General features: G+C 42.2%; 2 protein-coding genes across 2 annotated transcripts; both read right to left on the bottom strand.

Annotated features, from left to right (window-relative positions):
* Positions 1-1,244: 1,244 nt before the first annotated feature.
* LOC128743369 (ATP-binding cassette sub-family G member 1-like) lies at positions 1,245-3,334 on the bottom strand. The gene is made up of 5 exons (XM_053839925.1): positions 3,117-3,334; positions 2,468-3,042; positions 2,309-2,404; positions 1,903-2,208; positions 1,245-1,846 (listed from the first exon to the last, which is right to left on the bottom strand). Exons 1-5 carry the CDS (start codon positions 3,332-3,334, stop codon positions 1,245-1,247), a joined length of 1,797 nt encoding a protein of 598 aa, XP_053695900.1.
* A 7,833-nt stretch (positions 3,335-11,167) lies between these two features.
* On the bottom strand, positions 11,168-22,893 carry LOC128742384 (ATP-binding cassette sub-family G member 4-like). The gene is made up of 6 exons (XM_053838727.1): positions 22,291-22,893; positions 13,087-13,485; positions 12,037-13,025; positions 11,869-11,969; positions 11,658-11,813; positions 11,168-11,594 (listed from the first exon to the last, which is right to left on the bottom strand). Exons 2-6 carry the CDS (start codon positions 13,311-13,313, stop codon positions 11,253-11,255), a joined length of 1,815 nt encoding a protein of 604 aa, XP_053694702.1. The 5' UTR covers positions 13,314-13,485; positions 22,291-22,893; the 3' UTR covers positions 11,168-11,252.
* Positions 22,894-23,308: the final 415 nt, after the last annotated feature.

Raw genomic sequence — 23,308 nt, forward strand, 5'->3', positions numbered from 1 at the left:
TGTCATATTGACGATGACGGATGCGTTGACGCTGCATTCTGTTTGGAATGTACCTTCTAGCCCATGCTATACGAACTCGTCGACTACCTCAAACTCATCCTCGTCGATTTCCATGGTACTGCGCTCGGTTCTGCTCACCAGCATATACGTCGTCTTAGACGTATTTATCTTTAATCCAATCCTCTCAACTTCGCTTTATAGTGTCGTGTACTGATCTTCCACCGTCTCGAATGTTCTGCCGACAGCATCCACGTCGTCAGCAAAGCAGATAAATTGACTGAGTTTTTTAAAAATCGTGCCCTGCATTTCGATCGCCGCCCGTCCTATAACACCCTCTAGCGCAATGCTGAATAGCAGGCAAGAACGTCCATCCCGTTGTCGTAGTCCTCTGTGAGATTCAAATGGGTTCGACAATCTACTCGAGATTCTCACACTGCACAGCATTCATCATAGCCATGATAAGTCTAGTAAGCTTACCCGGAACGTCATTTTCGTTCAGAATTTTCCCTAGGTCTTGTCGGTTTATATTATCACATGCGGCTTTGAAATCAATGAACAGGTGTTGCGTGGGGACTTGGAATTCGTGGCGCTTTATCTCTCGCAGGGCGAAGATTTGGTCCGTCGAAGACCGACCCTCTATGAAGCTGGCCAGATGGCTTGCTTAACTTGGCTTGTCGGCACATCTCCGTTGCTTGCTTCATAAACAAAGTCACTTCTTTCACTATCACAGTTTTCCGCCTGCACACCAATCAGGGATGACATTGCGATTCTCGTTCCGAGTGTTTTTGGTTCGTTTCGCCCATTCGTTTAACGTGGTCAAAACGAACTAAAATCACTCGAAACGAGAATCGCAGTGTCACCCCAGGTGTTTATCGTAGTTCTGCTTCTACCTTTCAATCAACGCGTGGCCGTCTGTCAAAATATCTCCATCTTTATATTTGCCCATTTCGATCGCACGTTGCCACAGCACGGCTGGCCATTCCCAAAAAGGCAAGAAAGAAGTAGGCGGACAAATCCGCTAAAAAGTTTTTGGTTTGGCAGGCCATCTGTGGGTGTGGCAAGATGAGTCAAACGTACATCGCGACGGGTACCATCAACGGGCAAATCTCCCGAGACGAGTGTCTTCAGAAGCGTCCGCTATCCTTCCTGTCATATCATTCAATGCAAAAATACTCATGTACCTTGTAGCCATTGTGAACAATAAAATAATTGATGGTATTAAATCTCAAATATTTGGCAATTATTTATTTATTCCAGCGTAACTTACACCGCAGGCTAACATACAGTGCTACGTGCAATAATAAAATCCAAACTCCAAGACCGGTGACATCCAGCCAGTAGTTTCCGTTCTCAATCTCCAACAGTTGAAGAATTTTTCTGCTCTTCCGATAGTAACAGAACATATCCTCGCAGCCTATATCGGTCCGGTTGAATCCGTAGCAGCTGAGAGCTAACCCCTCGAAACCGTAGCGAAATGGTGACACGTAGGTTACCGGCCTGTACACGGTCAGCAGTTCACTGTAGCGTATGAAAAACCCACTAAACAGTATCATCGGTACGACGGTAGCTGGAACCACGAACGGACTAATGTCGATAGGGAAGATACTCCCCGCAAACAGACCGTACATTTGGGCTGCCCATCCCATCAGGGCACAAATGCCCCAGAACATGACCACCCTGTCCGTTTCGTTCGGCTGCCCTGTGAGATAGTAGGCTATGATCTGGCAACAGGTAACTGAGGTCAACATTAGTGGGAAATCCGCGACGATCTTCGAGAAGAAGTAGGCCGTCGTCGAGTAGCAATTGCTTTTGTGCTCTCGAATGAAAACCGACATTTCCAGTGGAACTAAAATTGAATGGAAATTAGTTTGTTATAACCAAACATTTAATGTAGCAGCTTACACGTTAGCACCACCGTCATTGCATTAGAGAATACCATAAACATGAGCATCATCATCAGGCAGCCAACGTTCGATAGCACCTTCGCGCCATTATCGCCGACGTCGTAGAAAACAGATCCGACGATTAATCCGAATAGGATGTGTCCTATCAATCGCAGCCTGGTCAGCTTGAGATTCCTTACCGTTCCTAGAGAAGTCCGCCGCAAGAGAATTAAAAACTGGCGAAACTGGGAGATGGGATATTGAGGACTCGAACCATTGGCGGGCTTCAGCATATCCCGCCCATCGCACTGTTCGTCGTGAACGGCTGCAACGGGAAGCGGTTCGTTACGTATTACAGTATACTATCACTGTCACGGAGCGGAGAGTGCGCATTAAGGCGCATTCGTTTCTCTCGTCATACTCACCATTCACCTGCTGTTCATTCGTTACCGATTCCATCCGCTTCATCAGCTGACTAGTTTTGTCGGGATCGGATTCAACCGTGGAAGCGATTTTTAGTGCTGCAAACATAGAATAAACTGTTTTAATTAATTTCAGGTGGAATAATGCATGTAAATACTTACCAAAATCGGCTGGATTGTAATACCGCGGGCAGAGGAAGCCCGCCTCCGCCAAACTGGGGATTAAATCTACCAGCGTTCCCTGGTACATGCACCGGCCGTCCGCTAGAACGTAGATGTCATCGAACAGTTCCAGCAGTTCCGAACTTGGCTGATGGATGGCACTGACTACACAACGGCCCTGCTTTGCTAGTTCTTTCAAATGTGATATCACCTGGTAGGAGGACACACTGTCCAGTCCGCTGGTAGGTTCATCGAAGAACATAATTTTTGGATTGGAAACCATTTCCAAGCCGATGGAAAGACGCTTCCGTTCGCCACCGGAGAGATATTCGACCTGGTTGTGAATGCATTTTTCCAATCCCAGCAACGACACGATGTCGTTGACGATTTTTATTTTGTGAATCCTCGTGACACTCGATGGCAACTTGAGATCGGCAACGTAGTGCAACGTTTCATGGATGGTGATGTTCGGCAGCAGCGGAACGTCCTGGGCAGTGTACGCCACCAGCTGGCGGTACTTCTGCGGATCGACGGATTCACTGTTGACTAGAATTCGACCCTTGACTCCTTGTGTTCTAAAAAGTGGACACATTCAGTGGATACTTTTTGAAGTTTTTATTTATAAGTTTTTAGTTATAAGCATACATACTTGAAGCCACTAAGCGCATTCATGAGTGACGATTTACCTCCTCCGGACGGTCCAATTACCGCGGTCAACCGACCCGATCGAAACGATCCGGAGATGTTCTTCAACAGCTGTTTCTTGTTTCCTCGGTGACTGACCGAGTAGTCAAGATTCCGGAAGGACAAACTGGTGATGGTTTTCACCAGCGGGATTTCCACTTCCACCGTTTCATCCAAACTCATCTTTTTTTTTGTGGATCTATTCACCTAGTGGGAAGAATTAATTAGAATAAAATACAAACTACGTTAAGAAAACATTTTCATACTCACAAAAGTATGGAACATAAAAAATAACATATTTATATCAGTGGATTTTTTATCTAACGGTTATAATGAATGAAAATGAACCAAACTCTTAGAGCCGCGATTCATTAGAGTGCCGAAACGGTTCGATTGCGATCCGTAAAAAATAATTATTGAGCGGAACTTCTTTGAATTGTTTTTGTTTATTAGTTATGTGCTAATATATAGTTATTATGAATTATTAGTTACTGTGTATTAGTTATTACAATTTAACAAAGGTCTCATTTCTATTGAATGAAATGTCTAAATTTTAGGTTTTGCATGCGTTTGTTTTTCACATCAAATAACTTTTAAATACAGTCAATAAATGAATTTCCTCAACATTCCCAGTAAAAAGTTTCTATTATTCTTATTATTCTTTACATTTAACAACATTCTCATCTGCTGATTTCGAAACAAACATGCCTAGTCTCATTGCGTTGATTACAATTGATTAACCTTCTGGAGCATTTAGCAAGAAAACGCGACAACCTAGGCTTAATTCAACCAATTAGTCGCATAAAGAATCAACAACTCTTCTGGAGACAAAAACATTGTCTCGCGACAGCCCAACGTTTATGAGACGATCATCGATGACGTCAGCTGAGTGAAGTTCAATCTGATGGATATTTACCACTATTTTTATGTGCACGCCTCCCATCGAGCCCCACTAAACTGCTGTAGAACAACATACCAGAACCGATCATGTTGTTCATTCTCAATTGGATAACACATATAAAGACAAAAGAGTGGAAAGGAAAAAAAAGTGCAACCGACAGCCAAAATGTTGTTCGGTTAAAAGAAATTTACATTCACTGCACGACACCCTCAAAACTGTATGGTCCCGCTCGACACCGCCAATAACTGTGCGGGAGAATTAGTAATCTTTTCCGGTTCGGCTTTAAAAGTTCACTCCACACATCCCCAGACCACCTCTCTAATGTTCTACTCAGTAAAGCCGACGTCAACCTGTTTTTCGACTCATTCAAGCCTTTCCCCGTGCCAACCACTACAGGAATGTGTCCATTTGCATTCTTTCCTATGCTCTTTTCGGTAGCCAAATCTTATAGTATCACCGTTGTTAACATCATTGTATTAAACGTACTTTAATTGCTCCTCAATTATGTAGCTAACTATTCAAAACACCCGAAACAATAAAACTTTTTGTATCTACAATTAAACGATCACTTGATCGCCAGTCGCACATAAAAAAATTACCTTCGATCAAGATCGACCATCTGGTCAAGCCGAAACCCGTGAAGAAACTGAATGAAAATACGCCGCTTGTTGATCGCGCTCGCGAGAATATTACTACGCGGAGTCGCCGCGATCGCGATGAATCAACCGGCTCGCGGTGGCGCTCTCACTGCTACGGCCGCCCAGCGGTTTGTTGACTGTGCGCATCGACGCGATCGCCGATGTTCATCGGTGTTCACCCTCTGTGTGGAGTGAATGAACAGCGTAAGCGTTCTTGCGGTTTAGTCATTCTCCCATAGTAACTTATAGGGTGACCTTATAAATGGTTTTATGGAACAATATAAAATTTATAATATCTTCGTTACCGTCAAAAAAGGAACAGGGGCTTCCACCCACTCTAAGATGGCAGCCCCGTCAGCGGAACTAAGGTCCCTAGTTTAACAACTTACTGTACTCGATAATTCTACGTTGCAGAAAATGTAAGAAGAAAACGATCTGGATTATTGGCAATGACCTTTAGCATGAAAACACGGACATGAATAGGAACATGGAATATACCGGCCGCCTGAAGCTTGAAATCCTGGGACTGAGCGAGGTGCACTGGCCGGGTACTGGCGACCACATGACACCATCCGGGCAAGTCAAGCACCTGGAAAACCCTCAACTCTCTCATCATGAATGATGAGACTTACGTCGATGCGGACTTCCGGCAGCTTCCGGGGCTACTGTACTTTACCGTCCAGCACAAGTTTGATGTTCCGGAGGAACTAAGGATTCAGAAACTTTCATGGTTTGCCAGGAAGTACATGATTTGGCCAAGAAATCATGTGACAAACGGAATGCGCCGTTCGTAACTACCGGGACTGTAAACGGGCAGATCTACCTCAAGGAGTGTCCACAGAAGCATCTGCTTCCTCTGTTGAAGCAACACGAGGGCCCTACGATTTTCTGGCCGGATCTACCTTCGTGCCAATATTCAAAGGATGTAGTTATTGGAGTGGTACGAAGACAATGGAGTCACTTTCGTACCCAAGGACATGAACGCCTCCAACGGACTGGACTGGAACTAAGGCCCATCGAAAAATACTGGGCTATTATGAAGCAGGCACTACGGAAGCATCCTAAGGAGGTCAAGTTTAAGAAAGACATGAAGAAAAAGTGGATTGCCGTACAGATGAAACTGCAGCTAGGTTATACAAAACTTTTTGAGTGGGGTTAAGCGTAAGGTGCGAGCATACGGTTATGGTATTGAAGTTGAATGAAACAAATATGCCAAAAGCTTACTAATGGGTTATATTTTGTTGTCTAAAAGTTTGAAAAAGATCTGTCAATTAGATAATTTTCTACAGCGTTTCTTCCGTGGTGCAATTTGATGTGGGACACCCTTTACTGTGGCAAACGAGGTGAAAATGCTACTAGAAAGAGGAATTGGGTTCCTACTGAGTCAAGGGGTACATACGGCCCTGTTGAAGTGGGATCCGATAAACGAAAGAATAATCGTTGCCAGATTCAGAACACGGTTAGATACCTTACAGAAATCTAGTACTATGCGCCAACAGATGCTGCCGACCTGCAGGAGACAGAGTTTCTACAGTCAGCTGAACAGTGTGGTTGAGAAAACCCCGAAGTGGAATATCTAAATCCACTAGGGCGACTTCAGCGCCAGCGCGAAGATTGGATCAGACAACCAACCATGGTCATGGGTGGATCGCTCTTTGCCCACAGATCAGCACATTACGTTACAAGGGTTTCCCGGCCGTCGCGAGAACCAAATCGATCACATCTACATCAGCCGTAGTTGGTGATGGAGCCTCCTTGTTGTACGCAACAAACGCAGGGCAGATATTGCATCCGACCGTCATCTTGTTATCGCTGAGATACGTCTGCACGTCGCACGTGTCCAACGACGGGAGGAGAATGTTTGGTGCCGTTACGATGTCCGCCGATTGGAGAATCCTGACGTGACCTTTGTCGAGCAACTTGAGTCCTGAGCCTCAGAGTTGCCACCTGGTGCCCTGATGTAACCATCGAAGAACAATGGACCGGTATAAAGAACGTATTTATTACGACCAGTAAGCAGTGACGAAACCCTTGGAAAAGCACACAGCGGGCGGAGGGAGTGGATTTCGGATGAAACGTGGAGCAAGATCGACGAGCGGAGAGAGGCATTGAGCGTACGCGAACCAGATCGGCTAAGACAGCTGCTCATCAACGATACGCTGAACTGGAGACGCCTGTTAAACGAGCTTGTAGGCGGGACAAGAGACCCTGGACTAACTCCCTAGCCGAACAAGGGGATACCGCCGCCGCCAATGGTGAAATCCGTTTGTTGTACGATATTTCTCGCGGCCTTAGTGGTACCAAGATGAATACAAAGGTGCCCATCTTTGTCAGCCCAGATGATGCATCAGCTTTTCAGCAATATATGGGAAACCGCAACTTTTCCGGTGGACTGGATGCAGGGCATATTGGTCAAAGTCCCTAAGAAAGGAGAGCTAACTGATAATGCGGTAATTGGCGTGGCATCACGTTGCTCTGTACTACTCCCAAAATACTCTGTAAGGTAATCCCCAACCGAGTCCAGGGGGAGCTTGACGCTACTTTCCGGCGGCAGCAAGCTGGATTCCATGGTGGCCGATCACGTGTACACCATATCCCAATGCTCCACAGTATATTGGAGCAGATCAACGAATTTCAGAACTCTCTTCTGCTGATGTTCGTTGACTTCGAAAAGGCGTTTGACCGACTCAACTACGAAAACATCTGGGGCGCACTTAGGCGTCGAGGAGTTCCAGATAAAAGGTCCATCTCATCGATGTTCAGTACGAGGCGTTCCCGTGCAAGATTTTGCACAACGGCGTCTTGTCCGACCCTATTGGGGTTAGTACTGGCCTGAGACAGGGCTGCATTTTATCACCGCTTCTGTTTCTCATCGTTATGGATGAGATATTAGTTGGAGCAATTGACAGTAGACCAAATCGAGGATTGCCTTGGAATCCTCTAACGATGGAGCAGCTAAATGACCTCGACCTAGCCGACGACATTGTCTTGCTCGCACAACGCCGAAACGATATGCAGAGCAAGTTAGACGACCTCTCCGAGAGCTCCCAGGCAGCAGGTCTCACAGTCAATGTAGCGAAAACTAAGTCTATGGTAGTGAACACTGACAATTCCACCAACTTCACAGTAGCGGGACAACAAGTTGAGCAGGTAGACGCCTTTCAATATCTTGGTAGCCAGACAACGCCCGATGGTGGTACCAAGACTGATAAAGCCACACGGATCAGGAAGGTCAGGGGTGCCTTTGCAGGTCTGCGAAATATTTGGCGCTCAAACCAGATCACTCTACGTACGAAAACCCGAATCTTTAATTCAAACGTTAAATCCGTACTGCTGTATGCCTGCGAAACATGGTGCGTCTCAGCGGAGACAACAGAAATTCGTGAACGTAGGTGGAAGTGTATCGGACACACCTTGAGGAAAGTAGCGAACGAGGTTTGCAGAGAAGCACTCAACTGGAATCCACAAGGACAGCGTAGAAGAGGCAGACCCAGAGGCTCATGGCGACGGAGCTTAGCCAACGACATCCGGGCTGCAGACGAGAACCTGTCCTGGCGACAGGTAAAAGCCACGGCGGATAACCGTCTGCAGTTGAGATCTCTGATTTCATCCCTTTGTTCTGCCGGACCGGCGGACATGGACACATAAGTAAGTAAGTAAGTTACGAAGACTGATATAACCGCACGGATCAGGAAGGCCAGGCGTGCCTATGCTTCAAATGTTTTGCGGTGCGGTTTAAACATTTGACGCTCAAACCAGATCACTCTATATACGAAAACCAGAATTTACAACTCAAACGTTAAATCCGTATTGCTATACGTCTGTGATACGCGGTACATCTCAGCAAAGGCAGCGCACTGTAGGTATTTAATAATATTGTCCACGATATATCATTCATGCTCAGTGGCCTAACAACTGGATATCGAATGAGGAACTCCATTGTCGATGTCATCAACAGCCGGTAGTAACAGACATTCGTGAACGTTGGTGGAAGTGGATCGGTTACACCTTGAGGAAAGGAGCGAATGAGAGAACAGAGAAGCATTCGATTGGAATCCGCAAGGACAGCGCAGAAGAGGCAGATCTAGAGGCTCATGACGACGCAACCCTACCAACGACATCCGGGCTGTAGACGAGGACCTGTCCTGCCGACAGGTAAAAGCCATGGCGGAATGGAATCAGGATTCTTGTAGAAGAATCTAAAAGGCGAATTCCTGGGATACCTATGACTCGGTAATGTAGTCCCCTTTACAATGAAATAGGAATCCTTGGGATTTTGAAATCAGGAATCCAGTCTGTGTTAGTTAGGGTACGCTGTAATAAGCGTCTGGGTCTACCTGTTCTCTGCTGTTTCTGCGGGTTCTAGCCGACTATCTCCCCGCAGATTTGCCACTATTCTTAAGGAATGTCCGGGCCACTTCCCCCTGTACTTCCCCCAAAATTCTGTCTCTATCGGGCATTGGTAACATCGACAATCAGGTATTAGCATTTGCGGCTTGAGCTGCACTGGACTGTGGCTTGATGAGATAAACTAGCTTATATGGAATCTCTTTATTACTTAATCACTCCAAATATTTTCGTAATTAAGTCGGTCAAATGTTTTTTTCGAAATCAATAAGGACCACAAGAAGAGTCCTGAAATTTAATTGTTTGCTCCAATACAATGCGGAGCGTCATGATATAGTTCACACACGATCAGCCAGTACGGAATCGGTACGGAATTGCTGCTTCTGGAGTGTTGGTTGTATTCTGGATCCGAATAAGGATCCGGATTTGATAGTCTTGCCACGCCAGTTCCAATATTCCAACAGGTTTCCTTGGTTGGGGACTTGCACCAAGATGTCCTACATCTGCAGTTCACCGGAAATGTCTCGAATTTTAAGCTATGGCTTACAATACTGGGACAGTTTTCTGCATCTCAGCTGAAATGCACTCTATTCCTGGTGCTGTACTGCACTTGACATATTTTATTGCAGCTTCAGTTTCAGTTTCAGCTATCGGAATCACTCTCAAAGAACACTCCTTAGCCGGAACCTATTCAACTGCACTAGCTGGATTCTGGATTCTGTGCCAACCAAACGAACGATCATACGTGGATCGCATTATAACTCTCCGCATTGGATTGCATATTGAATCAAATCACTGAATTCTAGGACTCTCTTTTTCTGATAATTGTTGATTTCAAAAAGCATACGACTGCCTAAGCCACAAAAATACTTGTAACGCGCTGAGGCAGTAAGGAAGTCCCAGCTTAACTAGTTCATCTCATGCGCGATGTGTTTCACGACCGCATTCTTGTCGGAACCTATAAGCATCACAGCTAGAGTGAGACTGGCGTACATACTGCTACCGGTACTGTTCTTTGGAGTCATCCAGTCTTCCGGTAGTTTTTCCGTCCATATGCTTGAAATTATCCATTGAAGTGCCATTGCTAGTGGTTTTTGACAATTTTTGTAGAGTACTGCCGGAAGTTTTCCACTCCACCGCTTGTTGGCATTCCCCGTCAAACCAATCATTTTGTGCACTCGAGGATTCTTCAGCTAGCACTGCAGTTACGGCCACATTGACCGGCTCCATCCGTCTACGAGGGTCGAAGCACCTAGCTTCACAGCTTCCTGCCTTACGCGCGTAGTTCATGACAACTCGTGGGTTGCGCAGTTGCCGTATGTTTAACCGTGGAGGGAGATTTTGGAGGGCGAGGTAAAAACCGTCGACAGTTTTGAGAGCACATGTACTACTACCAGGTAATGGATCCGAGTCGATATTCATACCCCGTAGGGAGCGTACGTTGATGGTGTTCGAAAAAACCGGCCATCGCTGAGAACATGGTCCATTTGGTTCAGGGTTCGTTGGTTAGAAGATCTTCAGGCTTTGGCGATATCTTTGCGGGGAAAGAAAGTGCTTCTGATCACCAGGCCCCAGGAAGGTTATCATTCGTGTCGGTGTGTAGGCTATGTGGCTCGATCACCATAGAATAGATGATCATCATAGAACGCTTCCTTCTTGTCGTCGGATCTACCCTCGAGCGAACAATGCACGTTTATGATGGTGTAGTTGAAGAATCGGCCTTTTATCTCCAACATTCGCAACCTCTCGTTGATCGCTTTCCAGTCCATTACGGGATGCTGCATTCTGCCCATCACTACAAAGCCCGTTCCCAGCTCGTTGGTCGCTGATGCGCTCTGGCACAATTGGGATTTGCCGCCACGGATCCCCCACTCCTTCTCACCTTTCGTTAATCGTTACCAGCAATACCCAGGTAACAATCTGGGTTTGATTACACTCTAATGATGGCATTTAAGTCCAAAATTAGTCACAAAAACCCTCATAAGAGTTCAAGAAAACTCGCATTGTTGCTTGGGTAGTCAGTGAATTGTGTATTACCTTTTTCTTTTTCGAGTGTCATCGAATGCGCAGTAATGAACGCGATTAAACAAAAGGTTATATAAAAGTTTATCAAAACATGTATATCGTCAATAATAAAAGTACTTAGAATAAAGGACTTGATAAATTCCATTCTTATCAGTTAATGAGGCAGCATCCTGCATCCCACAAACACCGACTACTGATTCCGTCTTAGTCTTAGCACCAAACTGCCATACAAAGCTACATGCAGAACAAAGATCCACACCAACAGACCAGTAACATCCATAGTGAAGTTGTTTTCCTCCATATCGAAACTCTCCAAAAATTTGGAAACCTTTCCAAAGTAGCAGAACTTTTCGCAGGGAATGTTGGCCCGATCGAATCCGTAGATAGCCTGCATAGCACCCTCGAAGCTATATCGAAAATAGCCAATATAGGTGAACGGAATCAGGAAGTCGAACATCTCTCGGAAGCGTACGAAAAATCCGCAGAAAATCAGCATTGGAATGACCGAGCAGGGCACGCAGAATACGCTTAGCTGAAATTAGTTTCAAGTTGATAGTGAATTAGGTACAGAAATTTGTCCCCTAAACGGTGTTACCTCAAGTGGCAGTGAACTTCCCGCCAACAGGCCTGACAGTTGAGCAATCCATGCCGTTAGAACACAGATTCCCCACAGCATCACCATGCGCTCCAGTTCCATCGGTTGAGCAGTCATGTAGTAGGAGCTGGCTAGAAACAGTGTGGGGCCCAAAATCTACAAATTTTAACTTTATGACTACTGAAAGCATATAAACTCAATTTCAACTTACCAAAAACGGGAAATCGGCAACTAGTTTGGAGAAAAAGTACGCGCTAAGCGAATACCAATTATTCATTCTTTCTCTGATGAACACAGCCGTTTCCAGTGGAACTAAAATTAAAATTACGAAATCAATCGTTCTCCAGTGTTGGGAACATTGAACAAAAACGAAACTCACACGTCATAACCAGCGGCATGGAGTTGGCGAAAAACACAAAAATCAGAAAAAAGAACAAACAGGACGCATTGCTCAGTACCTTGGAACCGTCGTTACCGACGTCCCAGAACACAACCCCAATCAGCAGTCCGACGAAAAGGTGAGCCAGAATACGCATCTTCATCAGCTGCATATCCCTCAGGGTGCACAGTGTCGTCCGCTTGGTAAGAGTCATAAACTGACTCCACTGTGAAACCGGATACTGCCGATCGGTTGCATCGGATTCATCCGTTTCTGTCGAAACTAGCATCGTATCAGTCTCGTTGGAATTTGCCGATTCGTTCGTATCCTTATCGGCCGTTTTGGAGTCCTCTTTGGACTTTTCAATTAGATTCAGGAGATTTCCTTCGTGCTTTAAGCTGGCCACTTCCAGGGCAAAATCTGCACGATTATAATAGTTGGGACATTCGAAGCCGCTGGCTTTGAATGTGGATACCAGCTCATCCAGTGGTCCCCTATAAATGCACTGTCCTTCGGACAGTATCATCAGATCATCGAACATCTGAAGAATACTGGAGCTTGGTTGGTGAATCACACAAACCACACACCGTCCACTCAAAGCCAGCTCCTTCAGGTGGGCAATCACCTGCATGGCAGCTATTATGTCCAACCCACTGGTCGGTTCGTCAAAGAACATAATTTTTGGGTTAGAAATCAACTCCAACCCGATGGAGAGCCGTTTCTTCTCGCCACCGGATATCGTTTCCACGTGATTGTTGGCACACTTTTGTAGTCCCAGCAGCTTTATTATGTCGTTCACGGTCTTCGATTTTACCATAGCAGAAACGCTATTCGGTAGCTTCAGTTCAGCAGCAAAATCGAGAGTTTCCACTACTGTGATGTTTCCCAGCATGCTGACATCCTGTGATGTGTAAGTCACCTCCCGGCGGTACTTTTGACGCTTAATCAGTTTTCCGTTGACCAACAGTTCCCCGCTGACTTTTTTGGTTCTAAAAATATAAGAAAACATTAAAATTACCAGTTGTAGCTTTCACTGTTATTAATACTCACTTAAATGCACTAAGAATGTTCAATAAAGATGACTTTCCCGCCCCGGAGGGACCCAGGATACCAGCCAAACGTCCGGATCGGAAGCTACCGGAAATCCCGTGCAGCAGCTTTTTGCTCTTGCCATCGCTTCCCTTAACCTGATAGGTGACTCCTTGAAAGCTCAAACACGTACTCGGCCGGCAGTCTTCGTTCTGCACATCGATTGCGATCGCCGTATCAGTTCCCATCTCGTGTGGTGACTCTACGGTTGAACTTTATAAACTACACTCGATCGATCGGTATGAGATTTCTTCACTGTGCGGCTTTCATAGCTAGTGGAGGGTGGTTCTTACACAGATCTCGAGAGGTTTTAGTATACGGCTAACTTGGTCGTGTGTGGAGCAAGAAACGTTTCAAAAGCTGTAAAGGCAGCGAGCAAAAACAGATTTTATTAGTTACGATTCAACGTAATATTAGAATGATGTAATTGAGTGGAAGGGGTGGAAGTTCAAGGCAAACAAGGTACTATCGGTGAACTGTAATATTGAAATGTAGCTTCAGTAACAAGTACAATTAATATGAGTTGATTGACAGTTACAGGTGAGAAAAACCACTTGGAGATGCCATTGCCTTTAAGCTAGTTGTTGTTTTGCAGTTTAGAATGATTCATTAATGCACTGGAGGCATTGGAATCTCGATAGGCTGTAATTATTTATCAATAGGTTGATATTCTAACATGGCACAAAGGAATTTTTATATAAGAATAAACAACAAAAAGCTTACATGGTTACATGAAGTGTAATTAAATTTATCGCTAGTCGCTTATGCTGATTCCGAAAGAAATCCCTGTAACTGTAATCCGCGAATAACCGGAAACAAGAATACTGCATAGCGAATCAATTGTAAGAAGCCAAGGGGCAGCTCTGCAATCTCCAGTACCTCCAATTAAGTTCAAAATTCAACAACAAACAACTACGATTGTGTCTAAACCGAAGTAAGAATTTATCTTATTATCTTTATCTTAGTAAGAATTATTAAGATTTTATGATCAGATTTCGTCATTAGTGCCATAACAAGCGTGTAATAAAATTTAATTGTTTGTCCGGTACCTGCTGTTACTAAAGACAGAAAAATACCCCGCGGTCTTTAGTAGTAGTGCCAGTGTCACGGGAAGATGATTATTACTTGTAAAAACAAGTAGACAAAGGTTCGTCTCAGCTTATGCGATATAAAATTATACTCATAAACTCCCTTGGCATCCACTATGTCCCTTTCGCTACAAAGTTATTTTTAAGAGAACGGGAACAAAATCCTCCAACCAAAACCACACATACACAGTCGGAAATTTCTTTAAAGATAAACACAAATTCTCGAATAATTCTCTGTGAACTGGAAACTAAATATGCTCAACTACAACTTTGTAGAAGACATAAAAAATGTGTAGTTTTGCAGATAAAATATTGTTCAATAAAGTTTTATTACAACACCATTGGAAGACAAGTTCTTCCAATGATATTCCAAGTAACAATTCAGAAGCCGCTTGGTTGTGTTTGAATTTTATAAAGGTTTTATTGCGGTATTAAGCAATACTTCTGATTTTATTATGGCCCAACGTAATACCGAAACGATACAAGTTAAAACATACTAATTACTAACTATAAAACCATAGTAATAAAACTGTTAATAAATAAAACTGTTAATAAATTTGAAAAACAAACCAGAAAAGATCACTTCGGAATTACCGTGCCGACGGAGCAGCAGTTTGCATCTTTCCTGCCGTTTTTGTTTTGCTGCTTCCGTTAATCCATGAATTTTACGTTTTTTGAACGCTTTCATATCTAGATCCATTTTTAAAATTCGACGAAGAGATTCCCTGTTGATATTTTTGAGACTGCCATTTTCCGTGTGGACCGGTCACAACTGCGATGAATTCGCTCTCGAACAATCATTTTGTCCTTTGCAGTTCTGACGCTTCGTTTTCTTCCGGTTTTTACGGTTTTCAACATATACCAACTAAGCTTTTTACTGTATAGTATACAATTTGCTTTTTATGCCGAGATGTTTGAGGTTACGGAAAATAGTGCCGCCAGTAGCACCGTTTGGGAATTTATTTATTATCAACGACCGTAGCTCAAACAATGGTACGTGCACTCCGAACGAGACACAATACGAAAACGAAACAACGCCAAGAGAGACTTAAGTCATAATCAGTGTTACCAGGTCGATTGCCCATTTTCCCGCTGCCCAGAGGTTGATTTCCCGCTGAAATCCCGCTGTCTAGAGTCTATTTCCCGCTAGAAATCCCGCTGACCCAAAAGTCATATTATTCCTTCGTTTCTGGTGCAGAATATTCATTTCAGTAAGGCTTGCATTTGAAATCAAGATGATCTGCTGAAATTGAGAGGTTGCAATTGAATGAACATTATGCAAATTTGCTGCATTCATGTTGACGAAGCTTCAGGAAACAGAAAAAGAAGTATCTTGTTATCCCTCATATAATGACAATTTACTACGACATTTCGCAAGAATAATCTTATCTTTAATCTTATCTTTCCTTAATCTTATAATTAAGGAGTCTAAGAACACAAGCGAAAATTTCGAAAAAAGCTTTAGCACAAATTCTCTTTCTGTGTCTAGCTATGATAAAAATAATGCAAAATTTCAGCAAAGCTGGCAAATGGTTATGGTTTTTGGTGACAAAAGAAGATATGTTTCAATCTTTATAAGCAGCCTAAATTCAAAAATATCTGAAAAGCGCATCGGCTATTTGTTCTCGCTGATATTTTGTTTTAGCAAAAATGTACCGATTTGTCTTTTAGACTTAGGGTTTATCGGCTCATCAGCCGATTTTTTTTGGTTTTGTTATCATACAAATGCTGCGGTATATAGCAAATTATGATGTATATATGTACATAAGTTGTTTGTGTTGTTTTGTTTGCAATTCATGAATCAGTTAGATTTTGCCATTGGCAACGAATTAGTTTGTGGAAAAATTAGGAATACGCAAAACGGATTGGTTTGGTGGTCTTCTTGTTCAGTAAGTTCTAATGAGTATTTGTCAGAACTGATCCCATTCTAGGCAAAAATTACGGAGTTTTCTAATCAGCAGGATATACTGAACCATCTGCCAATGCATGAGCAGACATTAGGCTGTCAATAAACGAAGTTTTTTGCTGTCAACCTCTCTGTCAGCACTCTTCTTGCCTACCAAATATCGCTAAATCGAGATCCCGCTAAAATCCCGCTGAGTTATTTAAGAAAACCGCTAGATTCCCGATAGCCGCTGTTTGGTTATTAAGTCCCGCTATCCGGCTTGAAATCCCGCTAAATCTAGCGGGAAAACCGCTGATCTGGCATCGCTGGTCATAATGATACACACACATAATATTAGTTTGATTGTATCAATTGTATAAGCCGTTGCAAGCATAAAATCATTTTTGTTCGGAAATATATATCTCATGTATTTTTTTAGCTCGCAAACAAACATTTATCAAAGTAACGAGTGAGTTGCAGAAAAAAAGTTATTATCAATCGGTTGTCATATCATATGATGCAACTAAAATGACGTTGCTAAAAACTGAGATTGACTAATCGAATATAACTGCTGCTGCACAGACACTGAGGAAGCCTGGAAGTCGTAGGCGAAATACGTATCTGTCAGGGATACATATACATAGTAGAATTAAATTCGATAAGTTTTCTTTTTATTTAATTCCAGGTTTCGTATTCTACTAAGACGCTCCAAAAACATCAGTCAATAAAAAATTCGTCGAAAGAAAAGATAGAATTAGAGAAAGAGAGAGGGAGAAGGAGAGAGAATAAGCGGGATAGAGAGAGAATGAGAGGGAGAGAGAGAACGATAGAGAGAGAAAGGTGATTTTACTTGAATTTTATTAAGGTTTCATTGCGTTCTTGCACAATACCAAGAGAATACGAGTCCAAACACACTTATAGCTAGCTAGAAAACCATAATAAAACTGTCAATAAAGGAAATTTATTGTTGTTGCTTATATTACCATGTTAAAACTCGTTGGCAATACAGAATGGCGCGCAAATCAAAATTGATCTTATCGCGGTTACTTGCCAAACCGCAAGAAATCTGTAAGTTTTATAGAGTTATTAAAATGGTAACAAACAGTTGTTTACTGCCATCATGAGAAATACTAAAGTTCAACAACAAAATCATTTTATCATGCGATTATTTGCCGTATTCTAGGATATTTTTTAGCTCGCAGACAAAAAATCATCAAAGCAAAATGTTTTGCAGAAAGAAAGTTATTATCAATTGGTTTTCCTGTCACAGGAAGCAACTAAAATGATTTTGCCAGAAATTGAGATTGACTAACTGAATATATTTACAGTAGACTCTGGTAAAAGTTAACTCTTTGAAAAGTTAACTCTCTTAAAAAGTAATTGCTCAGAAAAGTTAAGCGAATATTAGCTCTCATGCAACACTTTAAAAAGTTAATTTTTGTCTTAACTTTTCTTAGAGTTTAAATTTATTGTTTGTCCAAACGTTCGTTCACACCTTCTACCTTTATTTCTCATTTTTCGGTTGATTGTCGCCTTTCCAACAGTTTTATACAAAGTCGCATCATAACTTGGATCAAATTAAACTCATGTACCTGACAGTTGCAACAATGGTTCAATACGGACACATAGTTACTTCAGGATTTTTGATAACATACTGGAAAAGCTCAGATTGATTTTTAAACACAAAACAAGGAACAGCAGAGAGCAAAAAATAAGCACGAACATTATCAAAACGTAGTCGTAGACTACGAAAAAACAAAAGTAAGACAGACTATTTTAAACCTACTGAAACGAACTAAGTATTATTTCATAAAGATCTTGCTATATATTTCTTTCTATTACAACTTCCAGATGCATAAAAATTTATTTCATGTATCCGAGAATGTATTTTTCGTTTTTTTATTTATCATTTTAAATGACTTCTAGGACTACTCAGAAAAGTTAATAGTTCGGAAAAGTTAATCGACCCATTTCCTAATCGATTAAATTTTCCGAGAGTCCACTGTATTTTGTTAAAACAACTAGTTTCCGAAAATTGCAATATTTCAGTGTTGCGTTGATTTGGTCCACCTATCATATCAATATGCACGATAAAATGTAATGCGCAAGTGCTGCAAACGAACTAAGACTGCTAAAAATTCATTGTTTATTCTATGGGATATTTGATTATGGTCGGTATAAACCAAACCATTCAGAATGATCTGACAGTAAAACTTTTCTGCTCATTGATGTATTTTCAAGTTGACAAAGCTGGCGAACTGATATAGCTTTTACCCGAGCGAAAAGCGAAAAGTTTTATTAAATTATGACGGTGGCTGGCAAGCAGCGAAAGCTTAATCAGTTTTATTGCTGCTTTCAGCAGAGTGTGATACGACTACTTGAGCTTATTACCTGATTCTTATTGAGGTTATGAAAACATTCTGAGGAGCGGGCCACTTGGTCAGAAGGCAGTTTTATAGCGGTCATTTGAAAGTTCTTGTGGAGCTCATAGTTTTATTGGCGGTTTTATGAAATTGGTCATGAAAAGCTAAGAATTAGAGTTAGATCTCAAGCAGAACCCAGTCCAGTTCAGAGTTCAGTCTAGTAAAGTGTGCAAAAAAGCCTTGCCCAAGCAGCACACATTTGGCACTTTTAGTTGCAGCAACTCATTTATGACTAAAATTGTAACAAAATATATCTATTACCACAACTGGTTTGTAACAACTATGCTACTAGGGTGGATTATAAACGTCTTTGAGACTTGACCCTTCTTTATCGACAGACTTCGCAACCGGTTATTAGAGTACAGAACAGTACAGGGTTAGTGCAACGATCCTACTTGCTCTAATAGCATCGTTCAGCCGAAATCCGAACACATTACGGCTGGCTTGTCACACTAGCATCGTACCTCGAAGCAAACCGTGTGGTAGTCAAGTGTCCAGTCTAGTTTAAATTTCATACCAGTCCATATTCCAAAGCAGTAAAGTAAGTTTTCTCAGTAATTATGGAAAAATATCTTGAGGAAAATGGATCCACATAGATGGAAAACACCAGAGAAAAGTCGAAAACACTGTATTCTTTGGAAGGGAAAATTTTCTTATTTTAATCATAAAAATTACATTATGTTTCCTTCTTGGGTTACAGTCGAAAAACTAACGACTGAAGATAAGTTCTGAGAGATACCTTATAGAATCATCATCTGTTTGTGGATTTCAAGGTGGCGCACGATTCAATCAAACGAAATGAGCTGTTGCAGCATGGTTGTTGAACATGGTTGTAGGACGAGACTAAGACTGTTTCGAATGATACTGCATAGGTTCAAATTAGGTAACAGAATAGCGTGCAGGACCTTAATCACTTTCATGGCATAGGATGGACTGCAGCAGAAGCATAAGGATGCCACTAGTATGCCAGCTGTTTAACGATGTCGATCGGGATCGGCAGCAGACAAAAGCTGTCTCTATTCAATTCGATCCATGAATTTTCGTTGCCAGTTTTTCAGTTTGTGTAGAACCCGCAAGCGGAATTCCGCTTAGTAGATTTGGCACACTACGCACAGCTCTTCAAGCTTGTTCTTATCGTGTCGTACGACGTGACCAACCCGCCACAGCCAACTGATTATCGCAGTATGGACGATGATTGGTTCTCCCAGCAGCTGGTGTACAGTTCATGGTTTGCTTGCCTTCTTCATGCTCCACAATACATCTCTACCCCTACTAGCATAGTTGGTACAACCCAGTTGGGGAAACCGCTTTATGACTCATTTCAGTCATAAATAAGTTTCTGCAACTACTACAACTGTGCGAAAAACTGTGTTGCTTGTGACTTCACCGTACATGGAAAAAGTTTATCTACAAAAACGCTTGTTATCCTGGATTAAACACCATAATAATGCTGCGATATTTTGGCCGGATCTTGCTTCCTATCATTACTCTGGTTTGCAGCCAACAATGGTATAGGTAATGGTGTACTGAAAGATATGAAACCACCAAATTGTTCGGAGATTCATCCCATCAAAACTTTTTGGGCTTTGACGATGGCGAAGCTGAGTAAACACTGAAACCAACGAACAGTTGAAAAATTGGAAAAATGGCCCAAGGTAGTAGCTAGTATAATAGTCGGACAAAGCACTGTGCACTAGCTTATGAGTAGTGTTGAGTGAAAAGTTAAAGAGTGACTTGTGCTTCTTCCAGATTGATTGTGTTTTCGTAGGGAAGCATCTAGTAGCAGATTATTTCCTGTCAATCGCATCAAGCACACAGCAAACCAGCACCGGTTGACCGGATCGTTCCGCTATCGTAAGTGACCCACTTTCCATCATCAATCACCATCCGTTTCAGAGATGGGTCGATTTTGTTGCACTTTTGCAGCAACTCACAGAGGCAAAATTGACCCGTGAGATTTTCTACATGAACTTGTATGGAGTTCTTTTTTGTTCAATACGGATCGATCTGGGCAAGTCAAACTCGAAGATTTTCTCCAAGCCACACAGCTTGTTATAGAACAGTATAACATTACATACATCAGAACTTCTCTATTACCAAAAAAGGTATATTTTTAAATCGTCAGCAAAGAATTGTCGTCCGCCTTGGTCAGGGATCAGTGCTGCATCGTTCACAAGTACTGAGAATGACAAGGGACCCAGGTTACTACTCTGAGGTACACCCGATTGATTCGTAGATATAGCTGATTGACAATTTCCAATCCGTACGTAGAGTTGTCTATCAACAAGATATGATTCCTACCAATTGCAAATCCTCTCAGTATAGCCAAGTCTCTTTAGCTTGCACAGAAGTATCGACCAGAGTTGTACCGTGCGATTATAAATACTTGTGACGGCTAAAAATAAAATTCCATAAAATGTGGAGATTATGCAACAAATAACTAACAGAAAAACTGTAAATCGTCCCGGCATTAAGCAACCGTTTTCTGTCAGTCTTGCATGCAGGCAAAACTAATAAACATCACGTAATGCCTGATAACGATGTGAGCCATGGTCTTCCGCATGCGGTCAATTTTACAAATAGTTAAAGATTAGATTTAAAAACATATTTTGTGCTTGATTTACCTCAACGATTTGAAGCGTTCTTGCAAAAACGTAATTGAAGCGTCAAACATAGTATGGTTGGCCCTAAAATGCTCTTTTTCAGGTTTCAATTACGAGCCATTAACGAGGTAATCTGGCTGTGTGTTTTAAGGAATAGTGTCCACTTTTATGCACTATTTCGTTGTCTTTTGCCGGACCTTTATTGCCGTTATATTTTTATCAAAATGCGTAGAAACACTGGCTTAGCATGTTGAAATCCACTTGAAATCCAATATATGGCTCTTTATCGCGTATGCTTTTGTTTTGTATACTGTAATAATCTATTAAGTATACCTAATACTTATGCTCTCATAGCATGTTTTTAAATACTGTAATAGAAAATACAACCACTTTTCATAACCTAGACATTGTTGATAGCTATCCAACATCTATATAATTCCGTTCAGGAGCATTTTAGCACACGCGACTATCTAATTAATATGCAAAACACATTGAATATCAGATCATGCTCTATAGTTTCAGTTCTCAAGTCAGTTTAGAAAAAAAAATAAACACTGCAATTATTTAAACTAGTTATTCATAACTATTCCGTATGGTTCCGTCACTTTCAATAGTAATCACTGGAATGTTCGCAATACGAAATCGAAAACCCGCTACCAACGTGATCAGAATACGATTACCGATAATTTCAATTAAAACCATACCAAACATTGTTTGTGTGTGGGAAAAACATAGTCTGGCTTTCCAATGATTAACCGTTTATTAAAAATATCACACCAGGCAGTGGCTGCCATTATAAGTTGTTGTAAACAAATAAATTTCCGCAGCATCAGTCCGGGACGCCCGGCGAGACGCTTCAGCTATCAGCACGCGCCTGCCGTGCCCGTCTGGATTATTGGCGAAAGTGCGTCTGAATCTATGCTCTTCAGACTGGGTGGCCAATCGGTTTTGCGATAATTCACTATGATCCTCGCGTCACGTACAATCTGAGGTCATTAAAGCACATTAATTAGTAGCCAAACAATTAATATTCCTGTCGAAGTGTGTCAGGAACAGCCGAGATGAGATCGAAGTTCACTTTTCACACTCTTCGAACAACGAAAACTTTTCATCAACCCTCTCAGTATCGAGATGAAACAGCAAATATTGACTAAATGATCACTTACTTATGCCCTTTGGGGTCGACAATTTTACACATGGCGCGCGTCTGGTAGACAGAAGTGGAGTGCGGTTGGTTCGGTTGGTTGGTTGGTTGGTTTACTTTGCCACCACAATCTTGCATACAGCAGCAAAACAAAACCCAGAAAACACTGTGTCAATTTCTCGCTCCGGCCTCGTCTTATCTATGCAAAAGTTTTGAATTCTAACTGATAACACGATTATTGCGATCTTCCACAGGTGTGACAATGGGCCTGACACATAAATACCGTTGTTTGGATTCAACCCGCTGATTACGATTAGCACTCACTTCACTGCGGTCGGTTAAAAATTATACGGAGTCCGTGTGCTACACGTCCATCCGGCTTAAATATTCCGAGCTAATTGACGGGAGCCTTCCTCGAGTCGACCAACTCGTCTTAGCTCGCCTATCGCCACTGAGCCAGAGCCAAGCGTAGCGCAACTCCAGACAAAGCTGGGGCGTCTGCTGCTGGCAGCGTGTACCGAACCGTATGCTAGTGAGAGTAACTGGAATTTAATTTAATCAATTGAGAGTGGCTGTGCCGGGCAGAGCGCGAACCGTACCAACGAGCGCTTAACCGAGCCAACTAAAATCGCGACAAAGCGTAGTAAAATTCGTCACTAACCATGTCCACCACAAGATGCAAGTATTAGCGATAATGGAATACGATGGTAGTGCTATTCAAAGATAGTACTTTGCGTGTGTGTAGTTGTTGTTTTGTAGCACGATTTGATGCTTTCTCTTCGAAAAGTGATATGACTCTTGAACAACATACGTATATAGATTATTTCCAGTTTTATTCACAAACGAAATATAAAAATAAACCTAAGAAATAACGCACTTTATCACTTTTAACACAAAATATTCCAATTTTATTGACCAGCAACTAAAATGTCATAATTAAATCACAACAAATTTCAGAACGTTGTGCCCATTGGTTAAGCACCCGAAAGCTTTCTTCCCAGTTAGTGCAAAAACCGTAAACACTTGGCGGTGCGTTTAGT

The sequence above is a fragment of the Sabethes cyaneus genome, chromosome 3, assembly GCF_943734655.1.
Source record: "Sabethes cyaneus chromosome 3, idSabCyanKW18_F2, whole genome shotgun sequence".
NCBI classification, from domain to species: Eukaryota; Metazoa; Arthropoda; class Insecta; order Diptera; family Culicidae; genus Sabethes; species Sabethes cyaneus.